The following is a 24,242-nucleotide window of genomic DNA, read 5'->3' on the forward strand; positions in this document are numbered from 1 at the left end:
TGAACAATATTTTCCTTAGTTTCTTTTTCTTCTAACATGTGTTGCTATTTGTCGCTGCGCAAGTAGGTTTGCTGAACTTGCTTAAGCTTTACCTGCTGTAATTATGCGTGTACGTGTTACAATGCACTGAACCCTTGGCTCACGTCAAGCTGCTACAATAGCTTTTTTGCCCAGCAGTCAATCCAGTGTATCTATTGGTAAATAAATTGAGTTCAATTGAAAGAACGACAAGGTCTTCTGGGGGAGCCTCTTCCCTCCCGAAAAACAAGCACGAAAAAAACGTAGAACAAAAACTACATGCTACACTAATGCACTCCTGAAGACCTTGTCTTTCGTTGATGTCAACGGCTGTCGACTCACCTTTTGTCTTTGGCAATGCTAATGCTTTAGGAATGGCCATCAAAAACTACACGCAGAGTATAGGCTTTTTAGTGTTTATTTCATCGTGTCTTGTACGGTTTCTGTGTTCCCAAGTTGCTAAAAAATATTCATAACATGAATGGTGGTATCACTGCGTGCTAGTTATCTTTTTCGTTTACTCTATGTTCTGTGTAGTGGTTGACAGTGGTAGAAAAAGAAATGTCGCTGTAGCCAACGTTTCAACAAGGCACCTGTTTTTGTCAAGGCCTGTATAGCATGGGACCCTCTTATTTATTGTTCATAGGTGATGTGTCGGTGAATTCCAGTTATGTTACTTACTGTTGTGTAAAATTATCACTTAATTTGTTCTATGATTCTTTCATGAGCCGCGAGGAAGTCAGGCGTCTAGGTGCCATCGAATTCCATCAGCCACAGGCTCCCTATGATATGACTAATGAAGATCGGGCCCCTCGGTTAACCCCCTTTCTTCTCGTTCATTACATGACAAGAGTCTCAAATCCGGTAAAATTGATGCCTACAGGTAGCATGTGTGGGTTTGTTGACCAGTTGCCCTAACTCAAAAAGATCACGCACTAGTGACGCCTGCGGCAATACGGTTGTTCCACATCGGCCGCCAAAGATTGTGAGCGGTGGCGCTGGCTAACACTCCCAGGGTTAGTTCCTGTAGTAAAACATAAATAACGCAGAAAGTGGATGAGAAAACGACACCACGATATCTCGGTTGGTTAGAGCATCGCACGCGTAATGCGAAGACGTGGGAAAGTTCCCCACCTGCGTCAAGTCGTTTTTCATCCACTTTGATTTACGTTAATTTATCATTTCTTTAATTCGCTTAGTATGTACAAGTAATTTCCCCTATGTTGTCCTTGGTGTGTTTATGATATGACTAATAAAAATCAGGCCCCCTGGTTAACCCCCTTTCTTCTCGTGGTCGATAGCAGCCGCAATGTCATCGTGCAGGTCCAGAGTAGCGATGTTGACGTGAACAACAACTTTTTTTACGGAACAGACCATATAAACCAATACATGAAAGACACCTGGCTTCATAAACAAGCAAACAAAATAAACAATAAGCACTGGAAGAAGGAACATGGAAATGCATTAAATTAAGAATTAGGAGTAAGCTCTGCTCCACTCACATATTTTTTATTACTATAGCTACACTGATATGTGTTATGTGATTAATTGACAGACTAACGGTAACGCTTGTATCAACTTCTGCTGTTTATTTTTACCTTCTATCCTTTACGAGTGCCGCACCCCGTTCGCTAACCGTTTCATGCGTGCGAGAAGGGAAGGGTTGTGCAAAGCAGATACAACACGACGTACTTCAAAGTTTTGAGCAAGCGTAGTTCTCAAACTTCGCGTCACGCCTGCATGTACTTGATGCAAGGCTGTCTGTTCGCTCCCAAGGGCACCCGAGATCGCGTGCAAGAAGCCGGCATCCTCAAGGCCGACGACGTAGAGCGCCTGGCACTGGTGAGCCGTTTTGCGCAATTCACCTCACGCCTTTCTTGACTCGCTGGAATTATGCGAATAAGAAAATTGCAGCCCGCAAAGGAGGAGTGCTCATTCGGCAACAGGAAACCGCTATTTTCTTACTTACTCTACTTGTCTGCCTCAATTGAAATCCTTCTGCGTGCCAAGTCTGCTCGACTGTGACTTAGGGATTATTTTTGTTTGCTCTAAGTCGCTTACAAACCACTTGCCCTTAAACCGTGTAGTCTTGTACGCAAAAGTGTTCGGGAGTGATCACTCAAAAGCTTGACATTAACCCCAGACTTTCTTTTTCTTGAACGTACGAAAGGTTACGTGTGTGTAGGCAGCACGCGTGGTTGATGGGAGGTTGTTTGTGTTTAGTTGTCTGTGTTTGGTGCGCGTGCTTTTAAAATCTCGACTTAGCGCAGGGCCAGTCACGTAACGGACTTGAAAAGCTGATTTCGCGGCACATGTAATTTACAACAGAGCATTCTCGTTGTATTATGGTTCTCAAGTCGCAAGTTTCAACCGTCGTTTCATTTTCCATGGGAAGCAGTGATTTGCATGTCATGTCTCCTGACTTCATCTAAAAAAAAATATTATTTATTTGGAAAGTATGTGAAACAATCGACAGAGACGAAAAGAAAAAAGTGCACTGACAACTGCTACTGGATTGAATGTCACGATGCCAGTTTCAGGGAGCAGGGAATAGAAACAGAAATTGAAGATGCGTAGTTTTTCTCCGCTTTTCTCAACAATATCAGGAGAGTTTGTTGCATACACTTGGTAGCGGTCGTTCTCTCGTTTATTCAGGATCTCCCTTTCTCTTTTTCTTTTTACTTAGCTCGGCAGCAGTGTTCTGAACGAAACCACTGAGCATACGAGAAATCATTACGTTTCTATGCGGTTACATATAGACTAGCAACACGTCACATAAATGTTCTAACGGTTACTAGCGCTGCGCTCCCTTGTAACTCAAATTCTTTCATAATCTAATTCAGCTAGAGGGAGTAGCCCATTGTCTTGTATGGTATGATATGATAAGCTTTATTCCCCATTGTCCATAGATATATATATATATATATATATATATATATATATATTACTGACAATTCTACTTTGGTTTATTTCTAAAGTTTACTTTCCTTTACAGAGTATGCCATGACCATATATATGGTCGTGGCATACCTTATGTCATCATCTATAACAGCTCGTGTGTTAAAAACTGCAGAAGTAGGAAAAAGCAGTGTTACCACACTCTCAAAGCATACCAGCAAAGCAGCAAACACATTGCTTGCTCTGTAAAACAAAGTAAATTTTAGAAATAAACCAAAGTAGAATTGTCAGTAAGACGGTGCTGGCAATGCACGAACGAACGATTTCACATCGGCGCTTTCGAGAACCTCGGGTGATAAATTATTCCATTCAGTAGTCGTACGGGGAAGGAAGGAATACCTGTATATATCGGTATGGCACAGGTGTTCAGCAACATGTTTAGGGTGAGACGAACGCGTTTCGCGGCGCAAGATTGGTTTAATGATAACTTACTTTTTTTTCTATTGCCAACTTGTTATTCTAGATAAAATAGAATAGCTTCAGTCCTTCGCGATACCGTCTCAGTTCTAAAATTTTCAATTTCGCACTTTCCGAAAGAGCTGTTGGCGATGTGTCGAGTTGGTAGGCATTAAATATAAATCTTACGGCGTTCCTTTCAACTGATTCAAATTTATCTATGTTAACTTATGTGTGCGGGTCCCAGACAGCCGACGCGTACTCTAGTGCTGGTATTACGTATGTTTTGTAGGCAAGAAGTTTAATTTCGTGTGTTGCCTTAGCTAGCCCCCGTCTTAAGTATCCTAGTTTTCTCAAAGTGTTTTTATCTATGTATAATACATGTTAATTCCATCTTACATCAGTGTAATGACAAGACCAATGTACGTATATACTGAAACCAAAGACAAGCAATGATTGCCCAGGCTGTGTTGGAATTTTAAAGGGTCATTCTTGCGGGTTATAGTCATCGCCACAGCATTTTCTGGGTTAATGTTCGCTTGCCATGTTGAGCACCAATTTTGAATTTTAGCAAAAGAGTTATTCAGAAGAACTTGATCACTGTGGGCATTAACTTCATCATAAAGTGCACAGTGGTCGGCGAAAAGCCGCATCTTGATGGGATTGTTATGGACGATATCGCTAATAAAGACAAAAAGAAGAGAGGCCCAAGGATAGATCCCTGTAATTGCGCGAGCAGGAATAATAATTTTCATATTCATAAGGGCCAAATTGCATGTAATTAATAATCATTTCTTGTCCTGCATCTCCAACAGCATAGTGTATTTCTCCTGCGCCTCATCCGTGCAGCCAAGCATTGCAGTTAAGCTACACATTTTCGCTAGAAACGTAGCATAATCCGCGAGATGCATTTCCATGGAAGCGGTGATCTTCCCGCCTTTGCCTAACAGTGCAAATGACAAAACTCTTACGTGACGCAACACTGCTGTGTCGGCTGTGGGTAGGAGTAGCATTCGCCAACTCCTACAGCCATCGTATTGGAATGGCGGACTCGCCAATGTGCGCTAAGTGCAAGTGTGAAGAAACCATCAGTCATCCTCTGCGCCACTGTTCTTGCTTTGATAATCAATGTCAGACTCTCCAGTGTCCCTTGAATAGACTGGATGACAGGCCATTTACGGAAGCGAAGATCTTGGGACCCTGGCCTCACAAATCATTAGCCCAGAAAGCTGTTCGAGCGCTTTTTCAGTACATGAAGCCAACAGACTTGAGTGCCCGACTATAGACATCCTACACCTAACTTAGTGCATGTGAAAATGCGGTATAGATTCACGTTTTCTCTCTCTCTTTCACTCCCCATTCCCCTCACCACGTGTAGGATAGCAAACTGGACTCAGTCTAGTAAAGCTCCCTGCCTTTCCTTCTTCCCTTCTCTCTCTCTCTCTGCTCACGCAGGCAACTCTGAAGGGGCGACGTGCACGCTGGCTTTCCTTCAAATTTGGTTTAATTACTAAGGGCGTCGACAGAGCAATGCCCACGTGAAATAATAGTACGCAGGAAGCAAGCGACGAACTTATTCCTCCGGAATGCCGATGGCTGCGATTCGGTGTTTCATAGCAGTTGGCTGTCTGGCGCCGAGACAATGCCACAGATGTTTCGCTCGTTGGGACTTCCACGTGTCGTCGGTACACAAACACCGAAAAGGAATAGCTGATGGTTCAGACCACCGCATATCGCTAAGCAACATGATTTTGTTGTTTTATTGTGCTCAATGCTGCCAGTTAGCTATGGCCAGCACGCGCGAATTGCCTGACCACCTCACAGAAACTCGGCCAGGAACCACGATGTGTTTATCTGGTGCTGACTGCAAGTTTCCAGGCCTGTCGAAACCTTTGCGTAAACAGATTGCCAACAACGCATGGTTAGAAACCCCACGGTGCTTGAGCAGCTCGAAATGGCCGAGCGTCTGCGCCCCGTGTCCAGCGCATGTTATCCTAAACGTGACAGGCGGCTCTCATCAAATTTCGCCCAGGGCACGTGTTTACATAGTGGCAACACGCTCATCTGGTGACTGCGGCATGCATTCGCCCCGCCTCTTCGTCTTCAGCTCCCTCAAGGTGCGCCGAACACCGATCGCGCATGCTTCCGTATTATTTGTCCTTCCTAACACGAGCCGGACTGATGGCACAGCTGAGGGGTAAACGCTGCCATACACCGCATGAAGCAGGTTACGCAGCTTCTCCTTGTTATGTTTTCTTTAGCTTTCAGAAAAATTACTTGATCGATCTTACACGGCAGGACAGTGGCTGGCATGCTGCTGCCACTGCCGCTATTGTCTGATGGCTGCTGTCTCCTGCTGGCTCCATCGGTACGTCGGCGGATTTATTTGCGGATACGAAATTTATATGGACGCCGAATGCAAGTGCCAGCAAACAACCTTATATAACCTATCTATGCTGACTGGGAAAGCTCATTTGCATTACACACACACTGCAATGTGTAGTAAAAAAAAAAGTTTCTGCACGACACGTCAACATAACACATCGGCTCATATTTTCCCTAAAGTACACTGACCTTTCAATGGAATAGCGTGTTATAGTCGACATAATCTTTGATTTACTTTATTTTTATGTGCATTATTTATTCGATATGTGCCAGTAGGTGCGCCTTGGCCTGTCTTCCAGAATGGGCATGTGTCTCTCTGACACAAGATGTGCAGAATCCTGAAATGTAGCTAGAGATATGTGTAGTATCTAGCTATATACAATTTCCGGCCCCGACCACCAGGCTAAACTATCGCCTGTATACATACGACACACCACCACCACCACATCTCTATATATGCATACACCTGTAATCGCCATTATTCCCTTGACAAGCACCAAACGCTGCCTTTCCCGCGTGAAATCACTGCGTTGACGTCTCACACTGTGCATTCGCCTGACTTATTTGCATATCAGCATAGCTTGCCAGCGGTGTAGTGCAAAAAGTTGAATATTGCGTAATTTTGTGATCTTGGTGTTGGATAAACGTGGGCGTGATTTTAAATTGCATGGGATAAATGTAAATACAACTGTACGCATCAATTAACCAATTCACTATTTGATTCACATAGATTTCAACTGTTCAGTTGGATGGACAGAATTTCGTTCCTTTGTCAAGACGATGAGCAAAACGCAACAATGTTTTGCTCATCGTCTTGCTTATCGTCTTAAATTTCCATCTCCCGCATTCCCCGTGTTTTCCCTGGGTAAGGGTTATCAAGAGTAGACATAAGAAGAGACAGCGAATACCAATGTCTGCGTGCTTTGCCCAAGCGATATAGAGTGGTGACCACAGTTACAATGAACGCTCTTAATATGGCAAATCCTGAGTTTTGCGAGAGCCAGGAAGACGGAGGAAAATTGATGAAAGGGAACATTATCATCTGAATGACAATGAGAAATTCGTATCGGTATCCTTTAGAGAATCCTGCTACAGTCCGATGAATTATGAGTACAATTTTCCTTTTAATGAACGCTCCCCAAGTAACAGTTATGAACCTAAAAAAGTAGTGTCATTGATTGATTCTATAAATTTCGAGGTTCTCTCACAACAGTTCTCGATGTTCAAAGCAGCCTTATTTAGCATTTGCATATGAATTTTAATAGTTCGCTGCTCGGAGTAAAGTTTTGACGGCTCCACGACTCGAGTTTGAAAAATTAGTACAGCGCCCCCAATCCGCTTACAGCTCCAAAATTTCTTCACTCTGCTCTTCCTTGTGCACGTTGTACTCCTACCATGTTTCGTATTGATATGCCAGCAGTTCGAAATTGGTAAGCGTTTCGCTTACCACAAGCACAAATGTGCTGCATGATACCCTCTAGACATCTACAACTTCGAAATGTCTCTAGAATTTTCTCTTCAGACGAACTATTCCTTACCTGTGGAATGCAATATTACAGACAACTGTGGAGCACATCCTGGAAAAGAAAGCACACTGTCACGTATGCTCACAATAATTTTATATGTGCCAATAAGTATATGGCTTCCAGTGTTTAAGGAGACCCATTTATATTAATGAAGCCGCAGATATAACTGGCTTAGTTATCAATAGGTTAAAATTTATTTGCCTACACAAATACTCTAAATAATTATGACATTTCAGTAATCCTAGAGAGAGACAGAGACAGAGAAGAGGGAAGACAGGGAGGTTAACCAGATGGCATGTTCGGGGTGAGGAGAGAAAGCTTACCTTGTGTGTAACCCCAGATTAATTTTCAGTACATGTTTTTTGTAACTATGTACCTAAACATCAGTATACTAGTGAACCAATGTAAAGCAAGCTTCATCTTCGCGATTTGTCCCTAGTGCACTTTTGTTGCTGCTGCCGTCATTTTCTCTACAATAACATCGCAAATCAATTGTACCCTAGTAAGTTATGAAATAAATTACAAATATATATAAGCAACGTTTTCATATCCACGTAAAACCGGTGTTCATCTCGGCCTGAACCGTATAAACAGTCTTCCACTAAATGCTATAATATCCCTCGAAAACAAAATTCCTGCACGTTTGCAAATTGCAAATTCTTGCACATATGCTCGTTTTGCGTAAGACCGGGTCGCATATCGCGCATAATAAAGCAGGTGCTTTAAGAAGAATATCAGCAAGGATCACAGGGGATTCTTGTAAGGCGCTTCTCATCTGCATTAATTTCTTGTACATTTCGTGTGCGTGTGTGCGTGCGTGCGCGCGCGCTTCGACCACTTAAAGACACCTGCGAACTGTATAATCGAACTACCGAGGCTGTCATCATTTGCAAGCAAAACAAAACAAATTAATTCATAAATTAAGCTAATTACAATAATTAAATTCTTTGTTACGAACTTTGACGCCCGTGTTTATAGTGGGAACTGTAAGGGACTTGTCATGAAGGTCTTGTTACAGGTTTCCACATTTAAAAATGGCCATGTAATTCGAACTGGCATCATATTATTATTTCAGTTTACCTTATTACGCAGAGTGTAACCTAAGAGTGTGGTATAAATTAATATGAAACTGCCGTCGCACTTCCCTCTCCCCACAAGCAATTCTCATTGGTGGCTTGCGCCACTGAGAACTGGCCGCATAGTCACTTGAGCAGCAAGAACGGCACGGACAACTTTATTGTATTCTATGGCGAAGCTTTATTTTACGCCCCGCTCGTTCGTGTTTTTATATCTTTACATTTATCAAAACATTTATTTGTCGTGAGGTTGCCGCGCAGCTTTCAGCCGTAAGTGACCTGTATACGGATAGCGATATTTGAGACCGAATCGAATACGAATCCAATAATGCCGGAAGCTAATCAAACTGAACAGTTTTCAAATAGTTTGCGAATAATGAACAACCGTTATTACAACTCACATAAAACGATGTTCACATCCTAGTATTCTTAAAGTTATCAAGTTTCTGCCGTAACATACTGCGTTATGAATCGTTGCTTATTAAAAGCACCAATTTAGCATTAGGACCAAGCAAGTAGTTTCTCCGCATGCACAGGGCGTTTCAGAGAGTGCGAATGAACTTAAGTAACGTAGTTCACTCAAGGAGATTAAAGAAAAACGGATGAAGTGGAAACTATGTCTCGAAGATGAAGCCGCACAGGAGGGGCACGATAAAATTAGAAGCAAACGATGAAAATGACGAAGAAGCGCTCTTCGCCCAATTCCCATCAGTAAATCAACCTCCTTGATTAATCATGACCTATTCTACCAGACAGATACTTACCTAAATGTGTCTCTGTATTACTCGATTTAGCTTGAAATCTGAATAACCTGGGATATTTTATTGGGAAAAACGTCATCAATATTCGGAAGATACTATTTTCGCTGGGAACAACCAGCTTTTATTTTCCACTTTGCCTAGCATTACAATGAGAAAGCCAAATCACTTAATCTGTAAGCGATCATCGCCCGACAAGTCTTTATTTCAGGCGAAGGAGGTGCAAGCATCGGCTTCACCTTTCCTAGTAAGAAGCTACGGGAGCTTCCACGTCAGCAGTTTTTCTTTAACCTCCTTGGCTACACTACGCAAGTTGTGTTTTGTGCCTATACTATGCTCGCAGGGTGAAAATGTAGCGTACTTTTGCACCAATTTAATGCTTAATAAGGTGCAGTTGACGTCTTGAAATATTTGAGAAGCATTCGAGAAGAAGAAGAAGTATTTTTTAATGATTGGAAACTGTAGAGAGGTCGGCCGTATAATGGAGCATCTGGCTTGCTACTCTACGTAAGGGAAGGGGGAGAGGGGAAGAAAGAGGGTCACAATGGGGATGATAATGGGAGGAACGAGGTGAAGGACACATTGCACAACTGGTATCACAGGCGTGAGTCCAGGCCCGTGTCACCTAGGAAACGTGAAAGTGCACGCATTGTCTCTGTCGTCTGCCAACTCTGTGGCAGACGACATTCGAGAAGTATTCCCATTTGGGAATAGTGATTATTCCGCTCGAAGACCGAATCTAGTAGGGCACTGCTCGGTTCGTTATGCGGAAATTTCGAACATTTGCGCATCCCTAGTGAACTGCCAGCGAAAGAAAGGGGATTCTCGGCCGTCGGCCGCGGCCGCCAGCGCGCGGCGCTCCGTTCGCGAGGACCACTCGCGCCCCCTCGCCTTCCCTCCTCCTCCTCCTCCGGCGCAACGCGAGCGAGCGCTCCAAGTTGCGCGCGCGCAAACCGACGGCTGCAGCGCGAGCGACCGGTACCACACCGGACGAGGCTGAGACGCCGTCTACGGCCAGGCGGGCCACAGCTCAGGCACGCGCGTCTTAGTTCTGAGTTGCCGTGTGGAAGCCACTGAGATTCGGGTTCGAGGCCCGCACGACGACTCCAGAACGCGTGCTTCCTTTGTCAATCGGTGCTTTCGCAGTGTGCAGCGGCATGGCTTCAACGGTGTCCCGGCCCACGTCATGATGGTTGAGGCGAGCACCGGGGTTTCATGTTTTGACGCCGGCCCATCGACTTCTCGTCCGTATTGTGAAAACGTGCTTGTGGGCGACGTCGTGAAGCCTTTGTGTCTGTCTCCGTGCAATCAGTTTCACTTGGTTCCTTCTAGGCCGTCCTGCTCTCGTGGCTGTGCGGTCCGCGTGTGAGTGTTTACGAGCGTCACGACTTCGTGCGGGTGCGTTTTGCCGCTCCATTTATCCTGGAAGACCACCTCGCGACGTGACACGTGGGGAGCACGACGTTTCTTGCTGACCTCACGCGGCTGACTTGGGTGGCTTTGCTAGTCTGTCTTCCTCTTTTCGGTATGTCAGAGTTTCGGTGGTGGCACAGCATACGTGAGCATATTGATATACAACTGACTGTCAGCAATTAGTGTCCGTAATACTAAGTAAAAAAAAAACACTGCGTGAGTAATTGGTGCACAACACAGCTAAGGCGTGCCTTATTCTGCACGGTCATTCGCACCTGCTGGCATCAAAGTGGCCAAGTGAGTAGCGCATAACTGATGATGGTGTTACGGAAGAAACAACCCATCCAGCCGCACGAAGCAGAATATTTGTAATCACACAAAAAGGAACACTTCACTCAAGATGTTGCAAGTGTTTACCGGAAACGTTTCATGTACGCCGAAACACCGATGAAATATTAGCGGGTAACTTTGTTAAAGGGCATATAACCCGTCGTAGCCATACTACTGTTATTGCTTTACATTCCCGTACATCTTTTGCCCAAAAAGGACATTCATACCCATTGCGCTGCAAGTTTTTATGTATTTATCTTTCCTAAGGGGAAAGCTTGACAAGACATCGTAGGAAATTTGACAGAACGTAAGCGTCTAAGAGACTCTGGCACCGGAGTCAACTGCTTGCCGAAAAGTAGTGCTTGCCTGCAGAGAGTTATTTGTCTATGCTATGACGCTAACATGCACAGTTAGACGTTCCTCCTTGTCGGCTTCGTACTCGCATCCGCTCTATGAAGGCATGGCTGATATCTCTCCACTAATGTTCTACGCAATTCGCTAAGGAAGTTGCGTGCTATAGATATTGAATATGTATAACAGTCGCTTGCTGGGGGCGAGTTCTTGAATAGTTGAACAGGGACGGAAGAAGCGAAAAGACGCGAAATAATCAGAGAACGTGCGCGGGACACACGCATGTCCGGGAAGGGACATTTGGATAGTGCTGGCAAGGACGATTTTCAGTACACGGTCCTCCTGCTTACATTGCCATTGCTCAGACTGTTCTTGAACACATTGCCAAAGGCTACTCCCTTGACCGCAATTGATTCTACGTCTCAGTTTTCAACCCGTGAGCGTTACTTAGAACAATACGCAATGTGATGAATCATGTCCTGGAAAAAGCATTTCCTTCGGGTTACCCATTCGTTGAGCTACAATGATTTGCCCCTAGTCGGACTATACTTCTTTGAGGAAAGCTTTATATCGCTAAGAGAGGCCCATTACCTCACAATTTAAAAAAGGATCACCGGTAGATGATCCTGTAAGTACACCGCTGTAGAGTTCTTATCACTTTTGCACACTGCTGCATTCCGCCCAAACGGAAATGGCCACAGTGATGTACATTGAAGAAACCGTTAGAAATTGCTGTCTGTTCAGCAAAGAACGATAATAAATGGAACCGAGAGGCCCAGTATTTATTATCCAGCAGTTTCAACAACGATTTACTTAGGTAAAATCACTCAATCTGAGAAGAGTTAGCAGAAAACAGTTGTCTATAAACAACAGTTTCAGAAACAATTATTAGGTATTCTCGCAGTTTAAATTCTTGCGATCTGCATAAGCGACCCCGGCTGCGGGCTTTCTTAAAAAAGGTGCACAACAAAAATAAATTTGTACGTATACAAGGTTCTGCAACAGCTTTCATATTGCTTTTCACAAAAGCGAGTGCCACATACAGTAGCACGAGGTTTCCGTGACATGGGCTTCTTTTCCGCACCTTACATAAACGTGTCGAAGGCGCCTGGGCGGTGTGGCGTTCCTTCTCGAAGTGAAGAGCTCCGTCACCACGCACCAGTGATCGTGACAACACTTCACTGACCCCGCACGCGGAGCGCCGCCTGTGTTTCGTCAGGCCGAACAGTCCGCAGACTTGCCGTGACATGCGTGCGCCATGGTGATTGCACACGTGGGCGGCACCGCGCAGTTTTTGGCCCGATATGCGGCAGCCTTCCATTAGCGCGAAGTACATGAGCCGAGAAAGGTCAAATATCATCGTGCTTTCCGGGCCAGTAGGCGGAAGTCCATGAAGAAGTCTTTGCCGTTTTTTTTTTCTCTTCTGCTATTTGTCCCGCATACGCCGATGGCATTGCGACGTTGATGCATGCGAGGTTTGTTGACTTTCAATGTGCAGGTAGTTCGCCGCGTAAGGGCCTCTCGATAAAGTAAGTATTCTCTCTAAATGAACGCTCTCCAGTGAATGGAACATCCATTTAAAGAACATTCGCTTCAAAACCTCATGCACCTTCCAAGCAACACGTGAACATCTGCTACTATCCGGAGCGGGGCTTCTGATTGGTTTCTGCTTGTAAGAACTGATCTGTACAATGGCAAGACGGTGTTGTCTACATGTTTCTTTACCTCCATGTAGATGTGATGCTTTCACATAGCCGTAGAATGAAGTGTTTTCTTCAGAATGTGTGGCATCCGGCCGGCTTTTTGCGAACTAGGTTCTTGCCGTAGGCAGCTTGCGTCATTGTGTTGCGCACGTGCACTGACAGTCTCTTTTTTTTTTACGCCGCCGAATGTTAGTTACGCCACAGAAGCTCGATCTGTTCGTGCAGAGGACATTTAGCTTGTGTCCTACACAACGCTTGGAAGTTTCGTTCGAGAAGCAGTCCCACGGGAGCAGTAGACAGTCTTGTTGTCTCACAAAATATTAGCCGTGCGGATAAGCCCGCGACGCGCCTCGCCGCCTTTTGTTTATACACGGGTCTCGACTCAATTGCTAAGACTTGGTGACATTTCGTTTTGGCAAAAGAAGCGGCCAGCGGCTAATCACACTCGGACTGAGTGACGAAAGAGAAAATAGACAGAGGCCTACGACGAGGAAAGAGAACAAATCTCGACGAAGATGATTGACCAGAGGCGACGACCGTGTCGCAAGGCGCGTCGCCCAACTCTCCGTGCAGGCGGCCAATAGTGCGTGCGTAGGCTTCTTGCGCGCGAGAAGCGTTCGTCGCACCCGCGTCGCCGGGCGTCTCCACGTGCTCGCTGCTGCCGTCGGTGGTGGGATGCTTGGCTCACGTGGCCCCTCGGCCGGCCAGACTCCATGGTGGTGACGACGAGGCGTCTGCGGTGCGGCGCCCTGCTCTCGTGTTGTCTTCTTCTCCTCGTGCGCGCGGGTGAGCCGTCGGTCAGCTACTACGACGTCCACACTGTCGACGCTGTCGGTTTGAACGAGACGGGACCTTGGGACGTCTTCTTGAACGACACCACTCTCGTGCTCAGCTTGGACCCGGTGAACGCCAGCGACGCTGACGGCGAGCTGCTCTCTTCGTCGTCGCCCTCCGTGGAGCAACACTACGACCTGTTGCCGTTACGGAATGATTCGGCGCCGCTGCTGGAGTATCGGGAACCGTTCCCGCCACCTTCGGCATCCGTGGAGGTGGACCGTGACGCGCGCAAGACGGTGTACCTGCTCGGCCTGTTCGAACTCACGGGCAGCTGCGAGGCCGCGAAGGGCGGTCGTGCCGAGAGGGCCGCGGCGCGGCTGGCCATCCGACACGTCAACGAGCGCCACGTGGTTCCCGGGCACGTGCTCGAGATGTACGACAACGACACGAGGGTGAGTTGGCACCGTGCGACATTTTTTTTTTTTTTGTGTGTCCACATTGGCGCTGGCTTGTAGCCCATTACTCTCGCGTTCGGCTTCGCTCCCATTGCCTTACGCCGAAGTAGACGAGTGCGTCTTTGACAAGTGAGATTTTTTGCAGCAATATTGTACAGGTTTCTTTTTTTATAGTACAAGTTTATTTTAGCAGCATATACGCGTATTTGTGAAGATTATGACCGTAACGGCGAACAAGGGCCTTAGAAAACGCCAGACGAAATTGAGCCAGGTGAAATTGCTTGGCTCTCACAAGAGCAACGAGATCGCTTAGAAGGCGTTTTTCCCCCCTGATATTCTAGCCTTTATAACACGGTCTTCAGAAAGTGTGAAATTTGTCGTATTATCGGAGTTCGTCACCTCTAGTAGCCCGATTATGGACAGGTCTTCCGCCTGACACTCCGCGTAGAAAGAAGTAAAGCTCTGGGGACAGAGGTTAATGTTCAGCGGAATCGCTTTATGGTTATAAACCTGCAAACATGTCATATTGACAACTATAACTGTGCCGCGCATCAATTTATTAATTGTACAAGCGATATATGATGATGATGATCGAGAACAAGGTGGGAGATATGCCAAGACATTGACTAGTGTAACGAGGTGCGAGGAGGTTAAAGGTATTTTGTTTTTCTTCGCCGATTTTCCTGCCTGTTGCGAGGCCAATGACGTGCACCGTGCACCAACGATGAAGCCAATCGTTTTCCGCCTCATTTGTTGTTGCTCAGCCACAAAAGCCTTAGATCCACAGCGCGTCTGACGAAGTTTTCTCATATCTAAGTGAAGAACGCAAATGCAGCTTTGTTTGAGGTGTGTATACAAGCTCGCTCCACAGAATGCTCGCAATAAGCTGAAGGAAATCGATGTGATGCCATGATCGGCTGGAACAGGCGACGCTCATTAGGGCGGCTATAGTGCAACAATTTCTTTCGCTTGATTCTGTTCCTTTGTCATCCACCGCTCGCAACTATCGTAGTGAGAACATAGGTAGAGCGCCGCATGAACCACTGAAAAAGCGCGATACGGACAATAATTAGAATAGAACTGTTACATCATCCCGACGCTGCTTTCGACCAGAATGGAAAGGGAGATTGAGTTATTCTACGGCATACAAAGCTGACCACCGCTTCATTTTCCGCTCATCGAGTTCATTCAGTGGATCACCTGCAGTCACACCGGTGTAAGTCGAAATGAGACAACCGGCTGACTGGCGGCTGATGCTCATTCATTAAATTTGATCACCAATTTGGAATTCGTTCAATTTGATGCCAACTACGTAGGTTGTCGAGGACGCTCTCTGAAGAAATGTGGCTCAACGAGAAAACCAAGGTGTCATTCCTTTATCGACTAGACTCTACAATTTCTGTAACACGAAAATTGACCGTACCTTAGGTACCATTCCGCACCGTTTGCAACTGGACGTCGCCTGTGCAAGGTGGAAATTCACTGGAGAAAGGGAGGAGATGGAAAGGGTGCTAATATACACACCTCGAATTTTACACAGCATGAAAAAGAAGACAACCCGCAATTGTACCTACTGTGACACCTGAAGCTCTTCTTCTGACACAGGCTGTCCATAGGCTGTCCACAATATTACAGCATAGACTGTTGACAATACAACCCACAGCGAGTCCATTTTTGCGTTAAGTCATTTGAACTGACGTGAAATTTCCATTGCGAAAGTACTTTGTACATTGTCATGCCCCGCTAAACAAATATGTGCTTTAACGGCCCCCATATAAGATTTCGTTGTAGACAGCATTCTACATAATTTGATTTGATTTGTCGATTCTTATGAACTCCATGTATATTAAGTTTTTGATGTCAAGACTACTTAAAAAATGACATTCGTGTGTCGTGCGTATAGTAGTGTATTTACTGCAGAGTGCACATGAACTTTTGCTTAACGTGAGTACACATGTGAGTCGCGTATTCATTGTTTTTTTTTTCATTTTTCTTTTTGCAGGTTTGTTACCTTCGCGTGTGTGATATTTGCGCGCGTATTTATGGGGAACTAGGTACTTATAAGTTCTTACGGTGTATTGACGTAGCTGACTCTAATCTAGCTTAATTACCTTCTTGTCTATATGCAGTTATTACACGCCAGCATAAAATCGTGGCTAGCCTGCTCAACAGTGCAGAGCACCTGCATTGACTTTGAGGTGCATGCCGGTGGTTTCTGAGTGGCGAAGTTGCTAGCAAAAAGCCAAATTATCGTAGTAAGGTTTACGCTTTATTGAGACAGATGTTGTGACCACAAACTAATACGAGCCCCGGATGCAACCGCCCTTATTCCCCGCGAAAGAAGGTGAAGAATTGTATAAAGCCACTTGGCTGGTCCCCTTGTAGGGCCGATGGTATCATTTATATACCAGCGCAGTAGTAGGCACGAAGCACATTATTTAATTCGCTGCCCACAACCTAGCTAATTCCTGTTGCAGAAATGTTGGAGGAGAACAGCTGGGTCATGTTCACCGGAGATAGGCACTCGATCCTAAAAGGGACGACAAGATGGAGCACTGGCACCTCATGTTGTTTAGGAACTCGCACGATATAGTATGCGTGTTGTGTGCCTCGTTTATTTTAGCCTGGTTCATCCTCATCATCATAAGCAGCAGCAGCCTTTTTTTATGTCCAGTGCACGACGAAGGCCTCTCCCGGTGATTTCTAAATGCTCCTGTCTTGCACTAGCTGATTCCAACTTGCGCCTGCAAATTTCCTCGCTTTGCTACCCCCACCTAGTTTCCTGCCGCCCTCGACTGTCAAGCGCGGACTCTCAACCGTCCATTTAGACAGTTACTTAGATAGCTCGCGCTTGGTTCCCTGTGTCTGTGTGGATTTTCTTAATTTTTGACGCACAAGTTTGAGTATGTTTAACGAGGAAACCCGCTGTGGAGTTTCGGTGAAATTATATGCCAATAAAATGCACGTGGTCAGTGGCTGAGACTATGGCGCCAGGTACCCAAACAGTAATTTGTTTGCAAGCCTTTATTTATTTTTTCATCGTGTCTTGTGCATCGCTGCCCCCTACACCTCCATTCGTGTTCATAGACGGTCTATAACTCGCTTTGTCTTCGTGCCACCTTTTCTGTGTTGTAAGGAATACTTGTAGAGCCATGAGAAGATATGGAGCAATGAGGGTAAGGTACGTATATGCAGTGTTTTCAAGTTAAGCTAAGAGTGCTTTCAACAAAAAATTCAATTCCATTCTGTGTAGGTGGACTGGATATATGGCTATAAGTACATTCATAATAGATGCGTTGATTGAAAGTAATAGGCACATACCCCAATTAATTTCGTTTTCTCACGATTTTTTTTGTTGTTGTTTTATTAAATTGCACACTCAATGCTTTTTTTTAATTTTCACCTTCATTTGTTTGATTTTTATATATATTATTTGGTCACCAAGATGACTATCGCTTTACGATGGCTATGATTTGCGGCCAGCGGTTCTGTGGCGACACTGTAAATGTTCTCGGCCAATGGGTGGTCTATACACGGTCGATGACGCGTCGTGGGCGCACTGATGTTTGTGTAACAAATGAATGCCGAACCTTTACAAGAGAAACGGCGCGAACCACTTTCCGTCTGGCCGAGACAGGTCTATGTTGAGATCGCCCACAACCACGACGGGAGTGGAGTCGGCGGGGGTGACCCGACCAAACGTGCGTATACACCAGGCGTTTGCGGCGCGATCTTCGTCCGCGTTATAGTGCCACCCATCGCGGCCGCGCACATTCCCGCTTCTGTTCACGACGATGCTCTTCGTAGGCGCGCCGCAGACCTCACCGCACGCGGCCTACCCGTTGCACGGGTGGAATCTACCTGAGATCTACGTGGTTTGCCTGTAGAGCCCGCGACGTCAAAGCGCAATGCATACTAATCACTGTGTATTCCGGTTTTACTTGGTTTATTACGACTTTTTTTTATCACAGTACGTTTTGACACTCCTCGCCATTAAACGCAGGTGGGGCAGACCCGGCGATTCGCTTTTGCTTTATGCTTTACCTCTTATAGCTCTGGGGTGGCCGCCATCTTTTTTGCCTACGCACGCATCAACCTACAGCGTATAACAAGCTCCGCTGTAAAACGGGATGCTAGCAACGCAAAATTTGCTTGCACAGAATATTTATGCACATTAGTGGTCACAATTTTCGCGAATAATTAGAGTAATAAAATAATTAAAAAATATTCTTAATAAACTTCTTGCTATCACGGTTATGGTGCACGTTTATATTTCAAACGTCAGGACAATCGTACTTAAAAACAACTGCAATTTGTTTGATTCTGCTGGAGTGCTTCTGTTCCCAGATATTTATAATAAATTTCGCATTAAGTGACTTGAATCTCCACCCAGCGCCAAGCCGTTGTGGGACGTGAGAGAATGTGAAGAAGTCAGTTGGGGCTTGTTCTCGCTAGCCAATAGCAGGAGAGCAGATTTTAGTAGTTTTGTCCCGCTTGCAAACGATGTGTCACTCGCAGTGAGCCACGTCACGACGAGGCCCCGATCGACGAGACATTGTGTCGAGCTCCGCGCCCCTGAATGCGAAGTTAGCTGAATGAGTGTCAAATTGGATGATGAACAGTAGCCTTCCAGAACAATCAAATAATGAAGTTGTCCTCAGACACGATTACCTTTAAGTTCCAAATATAAATATATACCACAATCGCGATATCAAGCATATTAAATAAGTGGTTTCGTTAAGTATGTGTTTGGTGACTAATTTGTCTGAAAAAGTGTCTGCGCGAAAGGGCATAAACCGCCTATGCAAGCAGATTTTACCTAGCTAGCATGACGTCTGTATTAAGATTACTCATAGTTTATCTTTTAAGCCCCAATATCTTGGTTGCTGAAATGCAAATAATTTGATAACAAAAGCGTGTATGAATAGAACCTGGCTGTAAGGAAGTTGCAAGACGTACACGTTAGCGGAAAAGTACAAAAAGAAAAATTGATGGTACTTGAAAATGAAGAACGAGCGGCCGCCGAAGAGCTCTATTTAACGACCACACAGCCGCACTGACACACATTACTTACCAGTGCCCAGCCCAGGCAGTATCCAGGCTGGTGAGCTCATCACAAACACTCACGACGTGGTTTTGGGAGGCACGGCTTTCCGAGCTGGCACTAGGAAGCCAACTGGCGACCCTAGACCAGGCCCGGCGAGCCGCTATGGCCAGTGGGGCTCTACAAGAAGGCTCAGCCTGAGGTTAACCCCCGGAGTTCCTTAGTACAATAAACTTTATTTTCTCTTATAACGGTAAGGTTCTGTATTCATGCTGAACGCCGCAATATGCGCTTCTTGACTTGCCAGGCAGCTGAGCCCATTTGCTAGAACCTCAGAGCGGAGTTCAGAGGGAACAATTTGAATGCATAGCTGTAAGTTTTAAATTCTGCTTCGGAAGATTGCTGACAGCCTGGATTTTCCAAACAGTCGAGACAAAACATAGGGGATAACAAAAACTTGAGCGGATGAGGATCTCCCACAAGAAGAAAGAAGCACTGCATGCTGAAACGCTTGAACTAACAAGCGGATTTATTTTTCAAAGAGATTTTCATCAGCCGATAAAAAAGTGCACACTCTTCATGCTCAACTGTACGCAGTGGAGATAAAGCATATGCAGTCAACAACGGTATGTGCACAAGCGTGGCAAAAAGAGACCCTCCCACCTTTTCGCCAATGCGACGGAATTTTTATCATCGGGCCTTGTAAGAGAAATCAATTTAGTTCTCTTACGTGGTGTCGGAAACCTCTTTTGTTCGCGGAAAGCCCGAAATGCATAAGGCATGCGTCTATTCCAACTTGCTCGGCCGCCATCGCGGCTTCAGCAAGGGAAGCGAGCATTCACAAAAACTTCAATGAATTGGCACGATTCCACCCGTTCGCAGTTTTACCACATTGTGTTTACGTGTATCCTACAGTACCATCGTTTTCGGCGAATGTGTATTTTTGGCGGGAAGGCCAATTTATACGAGGGCAAATCAGAAAGTCCTTGTCCCTCTTTCTTATTAGCCAAGAGAATGTACATACAGGAAATTACAAATATAACATACTATTCCACGTACATTACACTATTTTTCCACATAGTCCCCACACTGGTTTAGACCCCCATTTGTCCCATCGCAGCACTAAACTTGAGACGCCCTTGTGGTAGAATTCGTCCGGTGGACATGGCATTACCGTCGGACTGCTGTCTTGACTTCATCGTTGCGTGTGACTCGCTGTCCTGCCAGGAACTTCTTCAGCGGACCGAAAACGTGGAAGTCCCTAGGGACAAAGTCCAGACTGTATAGTAGGGGGGCGGGGGGGGGGGGGGGGGGGGGTCCAGACACTCCTAGTGAAATGACCGGAGCTTGTCGGCAGTCAGTGATGCACGCGGCCTCGCCGAACACTCATTATCATGCAAGTCTTCACGGCCTTTTGTAAACTCACAACACCACCACCTCACACTTCTGAAAGCGAGACACCTTTCCACGTACGTATGGGTTGCACTTCACTGTAGATTTAGATGGGCGTTCATCCCTTTCTCCATAGAAAACGAATCACACTTCGTTGCTCGTACGCCATGGGTGTGTTAAGCACAACTGCCATCTTCAACAACTGACACCAGCGCCGAGCCACGGAGTTACCGGCAGATAAGGACAGACCGGTCCAAGAAAGGTCCACCGCGGGGAATGAATATGTTGACTTCGCATTTACAGCCGTAATTTGGCGAAAAAGATAGGAGCAAGGACTTTCTGATTCGCTTTCGTATATACTGCCCCAGAAATGCAGAGGCGCCGTTCTGCCGGCAAATTGTCATCTGTCCGATTGACGCATGCGGTAGGAGGAATTGATACACGCAGTATGTCATGCGGCAGTATTATGCCTTCTCACAGCACTGCTGGATCACTCTTCTTTGCATATTATAGGTAGTCGGTGGAGGGGCGGTGGTTGCGATGGTGCTATCGACGACGGCTGTTCAATAGCCCCCGCAATGGCGGCCTCTATATACGGCAACGCCGCGCTGTTGTGACCGTCCTCCAGCGTTTTACGCATAGCGTCCTTTCCAACTAACTATCCGCGTCGCGAGCAATCAGCCCGAGACTTCACTCGCCGCGCTAGCCTTTCGGCTTCGGTGCCTGTTCTGTGATGCATGGATTGCAGATTGAGCTAAAGAGTACCTCGATTACTCCAATTCTCTATGTGAGGCTGCAAAAAAAAAAAACATAAATAAATAAATAAATAAATAAATGATAATACTAAGACAAACAGAAAAGGCAGAATTAAATGAAATAAATAAACATACCAACCTCGCAAGGGAGAGTTCACTGACGTCTATCCAAACCACTGCCCGAATAATGTACACACTTTGGAGTCCTGATACATAAGTGCAAGTGTTCTTCACGCACTAAATGGATCGTATAGGTTCAAACTCACGCCTCCGTACCAGTTCCGTCCCCAGTAAAGAGCGTAAGCGCGTCACTTCACGTGTACCTGAACAGCACTGCTCAGCATAAACTGTTCGCTAACTCTGTGTCTACTGAAAATTATCTTAAAAATGCATTTGTCTTTTGCGGTATATAACTTGCTGGCCATGGTCCTAGTATCTTTTGCACTTTAAAATGGCGCTTGTCGTTGCGTAGCTCAATCAGCATACGATCGTGGGTTCAATTACCAACCGCGGCGGCCGCACTTCGATGGGAGCGAAATACAGAAACGCTGAACACGAGAAAGCCAGCCCTGAACGGTACTGCTAGGGTGACTGAAAAACCACGGCGCTTTGCAGCTTACGTCTTTCATAATGCAGGCAGTATACAGGTCACATAGTAAACAGAGAGATGCAGCTGATAATCTGTCTATAGACTCGCACTGAATTTTCGAAACAATGCCGTTGAGAACGTGCAAGAAAGCGACAGGCTGGGAAGCCACACCTCAGCGCCGGACGCGGCTTGATGGCCGCAGATTAGGCGGACAACGAGGCTCGCGGCATCGACACACGGGAAAGACGCCGCCCTCGTGACGCCTGCGCTTCCGTCGCGGCACTCTTGCGTTGGCAGCAGGAAGCGCCACTCGTGCACGTGATCGAGGGGGCGTCGGCGAGGGGCAGACCCCGACCTGAACGCTGTCCGTGCATAGCCGCGTACTCCGGGTGCGAGTAGCAAGGACCACGACCTGTCGGGATGCGTCGTCGGTGCTGGCCGGCGGCGTTTGAGAGCGTGCGCCATGGAGCACTGTCGAAGACTCGTAGCGCCTCTGACAATGCGGAAGTGGCGCCGATGAAACGGAAGCAAGCGTTTACAACCTCTTCACTTGATTCGTCACTTAATCCTACCGACAGCTAAAAGAAGAATCGCAGACATTTGCCGCGCAGGAAACCGACGAGATTTCTCGAGGAGCAAGCTTCGTCTAAGAAAAATTCGTCTAGCTCGAGCTCGAGAAATCAACTTCGAGGATGATTGGATTGAAAATTTTTTTTTCTTAAAATAGCAACCTCCACTTAGCGTATTTCCTAGCCGCTCACTTGGTCGGGTAATTGTATCGACTGCTTTGTGCGCATGAACTCTATAGTAGCTTTCGAGCGTCAATGTGCTGCCTACAATTTCGTAACGCAGCCAGGCAGTCAGAAATGTCAAGTGTTCTTTTTGCACTACGCAAAAAGAATTTGCGTTTTCTTTTTATTATTATTCCTTTAACACCGTTGCGGCCGTTATGAAAACGAATGCGTAACTCGAAAATATTGAGCACATCGCGCGTTCACTTTTATTACAACCCGATCATTAGCTACAAATCGGCTCGCTGGCTAAATAAACTGGGCTGAAAGCTGGCGTGCAGTAAAATTAGCTTTCTTTTTTTAATAAATTATTGAACCTTCTTTCTTCATTTGACGCTCAGCTGGAGAGATGTTCTTCAATTCTGCCTTTCCTTCCCTTCTCCTTGTTCAAGTAATCACTTTTCCCGCTCTTGAGATGAGGATGCTGCTCATTATGGATGCTGCGCATAATAATTTTCAAGACTTAATATACTTGTTCAGTTTTCTGGCTTGAAGATATTTATTTGTAGTGAATTCTCAACGCATGTAATAAGGAACAGATTCATCGCCTATCCGATGCAGACAGTTCAAATGCAAGCTGTTTAAGTTGGCGCAAAAAGAGAATCAACTTAATTTCTCCTCTTGCAAATATATGCAGCTCATTCTTATCAGATCAGCACTCTTGTTCTCTGATCGGTCGGGGTGTGACAGGAAGGCGCGGCAACCTTCTGGCACCCTCGAAGTGCTATTCTCATATTCTTCGTACAACAGAGAGAAGTACTATATCCTAAGTATTTTCTACTGGAGTCTGTCAGCAGCAGCTCATAACATAAGAGAAAACATTTCTGTACGTAGAACGACTACGGCAGACATGGTGAACTAACTCAATTACACACACTGGCCTTCAACTGCATCTAGTACCGATTGCGTTGTGAGGACATTATTACAGACGTATCGACTGATACGTCTCAGGTCCTATGGGTATCAGGTCCTATGGATATCGATGCCCGTGTATCCCGAAACGCAGTACTAAAGCCAGGAACGCGGTTGACCAGGGAGGGCCAGGAGTCTTTCCTTCACTGTTATTCCGTTTTTCTATAAGGGCAATTAACCAAACTCTTGCTCCGAAGTGTCTCTCTATCTAGTGCAGGTACGAAGGCAATGATTCCTTTTTTTTCTGTCTTGAAGCATTTGCAAGAAAATTGAATAGAAAAAAACATTGACACATCTCTCCGTTGAAGCGAAGCGTAACGTGAGAACATACTCTGGACCCTCTAATCTTTCTGAATTTAGGCTGTGCGCCCAAAATTACGCTAATATCTGCACGAATTTTGTTGTTGTTCAAAAGTACTTATTCTTAAATAATTTTTATTATTCTTCAACCCGCTTCCTCCCTCTTGACTATTGTCATTAGGGGCTGACTAGACGGGAGTAGTCCTAGAATCTTAGAGTTAGATGTTGTGAATTGCTTACTTTGGGAAACAAAGCTTATTGTATTCAGCTGAATAGCACGAGGTATCAATGCTATACAACTATTTCAGGTTAG

The 24,242-nt window shown here is 45.7% G+C and overlaps 1 protein-coding gene across 11 annotated transcripts in view; it reads left to right on the top strand.

The window, feature by feature from the left end:
• GABA-B-R3 (gamma-aminobutyric acid type B receptor subunit 3) overlaps nt 1-24,242 on the top strand; it is a 694,297-nt gene that overhangs the window by 376,302 nt on the left and 293,753 nt on the right. For 2 of the 11 annotated variants that reach the window (XM_070535019.1, XM_070535021.1), the window contains exon 3: nt 1,795-1,860. The exons of 7 other annotated variants lie outside the window; for them this stretch is intronic. Coding sequence is in view for 2 of the 4 variants with exons in the window: in XM_070535012.1 (XP_070391113.1) it covers nt 13,628-14,143 (516 nt within the window). In the remaining 2 variants the exon portion in view is untranslated. Of the gene's footprint in view, nt 1-1,774; nt 1,861-10,088; nt 14,144-24,242 lie in introns of those variants that run through there. 2 more of the 11 variants (XM_070535017.1, XM_070535012.1) reach the window with 2 other exon arrangements.

Source organism: Dermacentor albipictus, chromosome 3 (genome assembly GCF_038994185.2).
Source record: "Dermacentor albipictus isolate Rhodes 1998 colony chromosome 3, USDA_Dalb.pri_finalv2, whole genome shotgun sequence".
Lineage (NCBI taxonomy): Eukaryota > Metazoa > Arthropoda > Arachnida > Ixodida > Ixodidae > Dermacentor > Dermacentor albipictus.